Below are 6,000 nucleotides of genomic sequence, written 5' to 3'. Positions count from 1 at the left end.
TACATGCACTCCACAGGGGTCTTCTTCCACTTCAATGTGCACATCAGTGGCAAAAAAAAAACAAAAAAAACCTTTTGATATTAGAGGTCGGCGAAGTGCGAAAAAAACATTTCACTTCCAACAGAGGGGCATTATGTTTCCTTAAATGGCTTGACCACCTCTGCGAGTTTTCCACAGATGTAGAAATGAGAAATCCTTGGGGAACTTTCCTGTTACCAGATCTGGGAATCGACATCTCCGTTCAATGCAGTGTGTGTGTATACAGTTTTGGCCAAAAATATTGGCACCCTTGGTAAATATGAGCAAAGAAGTCTGTGAAAATAATGTCTTTGTTTATCCTTTCGAACTTTCATTCAAAATATTCACAAAAATCTATCCTCTAATGGATATCAAACAATTGCAATAAACAAAAAACAAAAAACAAAAAAAAAAAAAAACCTGGGATGGCCATGGAAAAACCTTGATTTTGTGGTCAGTGAACCATTTTTGTTTTGATTTTGGTGTGTGTTTTGGATCATTGTCCTGCTGGAAGATCCAACCAAGGCCCATTTTAAGCTTTCTGGCAGAGGAAGTCAGGTTTTGACTTTGTATCTGTTGGTATTTGATAGAGTCCATGATGTCATTTATCCAAACAAGATGTCCAGGACCTCTGGCATTAAAACATCCCCACAACGTTAAAGATCCACTGCCATATTTTAGCGTGGGCATGAGGTACTTTTCCATATGGCTACCTCTCTGTGTGCACCAAACCCATCTCTTGTGTTTGCTGCCAAAAAGCTCTATTTTTTTTTTATCTGTCCATAGAACCCGGTCCCATTTGAAGTTCCAATAGTGTCTGGCAAACTGAAGACGCTTGAGTTTGTTGTTGGATGAGAGCAGAGGCTTTTTTCTTGAAACCCTCCCAAACAACTTGTGGTGATGCAGGTGATGTCCAATTGTAGTTTTGGAGACATTCTGACCCCAAGACCCAACTAATTTCTGCAATTCTCCAGCTGTGATCCTTGGATAATTTTTGGCCACTTGAACCACCTTCCTCACCATGCGTGGAGACAATATAGACACATCCTCTTCCAGGCCGATTCTTAACATCTCCCATTGATTGGAACTTCTTAATTATTGCCCTGATGGTGGTAATGGGTATTTTCAATGCTTTAGATAATTTCTTATAGCCACTTCCCATTTGTGAAGCTCAACAACCTTTTGCTGCACATCATAACTTTATTCTTTGGTCTTACCCATTGTGATGGATGATTAAGGGAATTTGGCCTGTGTGTTACTTCATATTTATACCCCTGTGAAACAGGAAGTCATGGCTGAACAATTTCATGTTCCTAGTCACCCAGGTGTACTAAAAAAAGTAAAATATGAATGGCAATATTTTTCATATATATTTTACTCAATAGAATTTCTAGGGGTGCCAATCATTTTGGCAAACGTGTTTTGGAGAAAAATATTTATTTAATATATATATTATGATTTTCCCCTGCTTTCAATTAGTTTACTTCAATTAAAGATTAGATTTTTTGTGAATATTTTGAATGAAAGATCAAAAAGATAAACAATAAAGACATTTTTCACAGCCTTCTTTGCTCATATTTACCAAGGGTGCCAATAATTTTGGCCACAACTGTATATACAGTATATATATATGTGTGTGTGTGTGTGTGTGTGTGTGTGTATATATATATATATTTGGTCCGTAGTTATTCCTAAACAGTCTGAAATGCCTTGGTTTGGGCGGGGATCATCACAGGTGTGGCGCCCATCCTGGCCAGGTTGCCCGGGTTTAGCTTTGCCGGGCTGGGTTTGGGGCTACTGCCGGGCTCTAGAGGTTTAGGAACCACGTGGTTATATGCTGGCGGTACTGGAGGGTAGTTTCCATGCTGCCCGCCCTCTTTAAGAGCAGCTACAACGGGTAGGCGAGGCCTGGGGCCACGGGGGGCGCTGTTGTGCACCATCGACTGAGTGGAGGACGCCCCTGAGCGAGAACTACCAGATCGGGAGGAGGTGAGAGAGTTAGGCTTCACCAATTTGGCTTTGGGAGCCTCTGCATCCTCCCTGGAACACAGATAGAGAAAGTGTCAGATTTGCCACCTGGATGGTGAACAGTAAAGGGGTGTTCAAACATATGGCAATTAAATCGCATAAGATTGCTCATTTCACAGGAAAGTAAAGTTGCACCTGAATATAAGTTGCACCTGGTCAAATCACGTTGTTGAGAGAAAGAATAGACAGTTAAATCGCATCTCTGTTTAAGTCGCACTGACAGAGGTCGCATGTAATAGGCACTAGGACCTGGGAGCAGCCGCCTGACTTCCTTCAGCCGCTCAGACGCCGAGACGTGTTCCGTGAAGTTGGATATTTCAGATTTTTTCCAACCCTTTTTGCTATGCACTAATTATTGTTTCACTGACTGAATGTTTTTACTACAAGTGAGATAAAACATAATTTTTGTGTGCATGTGAGGAGATGCGTTTGACAGTATTCTAGAGTTTGTTAGAACAATAATGTTATCATGGTACAGAATATTTAAACTGGTTGCATAAAGTACTTTGTAAAGGCAACATACTCTGAATTGGCTACTTCAAAATGCTTCTACCATATCTACAACTGACGTTTTCATCTGTTTGTGTGCAAGCATATGCGTTCTGATGTGCAGCATGCTCGATCGGCCGACATCAATTACATATAAATTATGTAAATAAGTTGCTTTGGACTAGGTCCCAGCACCTTTCAGATCATGAAAAAAATGCGACTTATATTTAGGAAAATAAGGTAATTATCTAAAAAATTATGCATAAAAATAAAGCAATTATGCCTCCTGACCGTATGTAACTTTGGTACTGAGGAATTTTACTGGAGCAACTCAAGATGGAAGTACTAACTTCATGTTTTTGCAAGTCGCAGTCAGCAGGGGGCAATAAACGCAACTCCAGCTGTACAGGCAACAAACTGCCATCTAGACAGAGCACAACAGTTTCTCGAGATGCATTTTTCAAAGTTTCAGACTGCATTCTTCACACAGCATCCTAAAGACAAATAAAATGCAACGGAGTGAGACGCTCCAAAAGTCTGATGCCCTACTGGCGCATGTATAGCGCAGGAAAGCAAGAACACATCCTTTGAAAACAGCCCTGTCTTCTTCAGGGAGATTGACGAACATAATTGCAAAATGGACTGCTGTGGACAGTAGTCCAGTTACAGACTTGTTTACTGAAATAGAAAAAAATAAACAACATATTAACTTCTAAAACCACTTTTTGTATTGTCCAATGAATGGTTTACTCGTCTGCCACATTAAAGTAATGTTTTTGAATTATCTGAATTATTATATATATTTTATATATAATTTATTTTGATTATTATTTATTTAATTAAAATTTTTGGGGGCCTATTTCAGCAAATATTTATATATTTGATTAATTGTGGCTTTTCGAAACACTCTCTGTCCACACTGCCGTTTTGAAGCGTTTTCCATAAGTTGCACACTGAAATGTATGAAATCTCTTAAATCCCCTTAGTACGCATGCAAATAATCGTCATTCCATGTATAGTCTGAAACGCAATTGTCCTCGTGTTCTGTTGCCAGACAGCAATTCTGAGTAAACTTCTCGTCGCCTTTGAAGGAATGTAATCTGAAGGTTGTACCAAGTAACATTTATCTTTATCAATGCTATCAAAGTGAATTGCAGGCACAACAATGCTGCTACACAACATCTTGATTGTTTTGAGTTGAATGGATCACATGACTGTGTCACATGACAACAAATACATCATCGTTTTCAGATATCTCCGTTTCCCCTGTCCACAGTAAAACACAAAGACTGTGTATCCACTTGGGAGAGCATTTTCTAAAATCTAAGTTTTTGCTATCAAAAATGCTGTCTCAGTGTGGACGGAAGTCAAAACGTAGAGAAAAAGATGTAATGATCATGTAAACTAAATTATGTGACAGCCCAGCTTTAAACCTTTAAGGCTACTGTGTCTAACAAATCTGAAAAAGTAACTTCTACCATGCTGGAACCTTTTTTTGTATCACTCTAACCTCAGAGAGAGTAGTGTGTGTTTGTGTATCTGCTTGTCGCTTGCATTGTTAATGTTGACTCATCCTCCAAACCTGCATAATTCATCCTGACATTGTAAATTACCCCAGACAAGAACACAATTCAACATAGAGAAACCGAGTTGCCACTTGAACATGGCTATAAACTGTGTCAAGCCATATTGTTGCAATAACTTTATTTAAAGGTGAATTATGTAAGATTCAGAAACCCTTGTTATTAATGACATCTGTGGCCGTTAAGTGAACTGCAGCTACCTGTTGCTCGTGCACACACTCCATAGGGACGCGAGCGAGCGAGCATCGACCAAAACAATGACGTACAAAGAGACAACATGATTCACCGGCATCATGCTGACAGATGAGGTAGCGTAATTAAAATGACACAATTATGATTGTTTTACTACAAACTTTGAGACTGTATATTATATTTGACTCTCCAGTGCTGGAACAGGGATAAAACAAAGTGTGGATATAGGTCTGACTATGCAAGACTGTAGTTTGAAGTAATCACTTTTCTTTGCATGATACATTGACTGCATTTATACAATACCCTATGTCGGCGTTAGCTAGCTATCCAGCTTTATCAATAGCTGTTAGCTAAATTTGGTGGATGATTAGAGTAGCTGTTTATAACATAGACTGTACATTATAAATATGTTGACACAATTCAATATTGATGTGATTCCATCATAACTGTCATTCTGATATATCGATGCGCTATTGTTTTATAATAATAGAATGTATATATTTTCTGTATAACCAAATTACGTTACACTAATGAATGGGTCTTTTTGCATTATCTTGAACATTGTCTAGCATTCATTTCATGTGTCATTGTAGTTTAGCTAAAATTACACAGATCAGTCCTTAGGCACTATATTTCACATGCTTTGCAGTTATGTAAGTTTACCTGTCCAATAAGAAGAACGGCAATTCAGGTTCGGTTTTGATCCCCAAAACCGAACGAAGTTCCCTCCAGGAATCAAATGTCCTGCCAATGTTCACTCTAGTTTTCGCTCGACCACGATCACGTTTCCACTTAGCCAGACTGGATTCAGTAGATAAATGTTTTTTTTTTTTTTTTTGGCTTACTCTGAGTTTGTGTAGGAGTCGGTGTTGTGCTGGGAGCCAGACGTTTGTTGGATTCCATCTCTAAGATAACGTTACCTAGTGTTGCAATTTGTTGTCACTGTTGAATAGCGGAAGAGAAGCTAGTACTGTCTGAGGCAAGGCTCTCGGGAGCACGCATAAATGTCACATCTTTTGGATTTTCCTGGCAAAAGCGTCCCGCTCCCTTCACATGAAAATCAGTCTACAGGCTTTAATAGGCAACCTAGGAAGTCCGGGAAGGGCTCATTTTTTATGTTGCATTACAAGCCGTTCACACATTGGCAAAAAAAGAAAATTACATGAAAATTGTTACATATTGCACCTTTATTTAAACTACTGTAAAAATAAATATGATTTAGGTTATATTTACCTTATTTCATTAGGTGCTTCTTCCTCTTCATATTTCTTTTTCTCTTTCTCTTTGTGGCGAAAAACAAGCCAGACGATGAGGATGATGAGGAGAACACCAAAGGACACACCCACCACGGCGCCCGCCACCACACCCATGCCCCGGACATCTGCAGAATATAATTATTATTATTTGTAATATTCCAATAATTCTATTCTATTCTATTCTATTCTATTCTATTCTATTCTATATGCAAATCCCTCACATAAAAATAATACACATACAGAGCCCATGAGTGTAAAAACTACCACAGATATTTATGAGCAACACCCTACATTCAAAGACAAAGACACATAAAACAAAGTTTCATGTGCAAAATAGCCTAACAACCAACAAACAAGCAGTTACCACTAACCCTCTCTGCATTGCAGATACCTGAAGGAGTGTATTTCACCATGAGAATACTCCAGAAAACAGC

At 38.8% G+C, this 6,000-nt stretch overlaps 1 protein-coding gene across 1 annotated transcript in view; it reads right to left on the bottom strand.

Annotated features, from left to right (window-relative positions):
- Nucleotides 1-1,709: 1,709 nt before the first annotated feature.
- LOC127433933 (CXADR-like membrane protein) overlaps nt 1,710-6,000 on the bottom strand; it is a 100,900-nt gene continuing 96,609 nt past the window's right edge. The window contains exons 6-7 of the mRNA XM_051686311.1: nt 5,544-5,691; nt 1,710-2,058 (exon numbers count right to left, since the gene is read on the bottom strand). Of these exons, the coding sequence (XP_051542271.1) occupies nt 1,710-2,058; nt 5,544-5,691 (497 nt within the window). The remainder of the gene's footprint in view (nt 2,059-5,543; nt 5,692-6,000) is intronic.

This window comes from Myxocyprinus asiaticus, chromosome 43 (assembly GCF_019703515.2).
Source record: "Myxocyprinus asiaticus isolate MX2 ecotype Aquarium Trade chromosome 43, UBuf_Myxa_2, whole genome shotgun sequence".
NCBI lineage: Eukaryota > Metazoa > Chordata > Actinopteri > Cypriniformes > Catostomidae > Myxocyprinus > Myxocyprinus asiaticus.
This window is presented reverse-complemented; position numbering and strand designations above follow the sequence as displayed.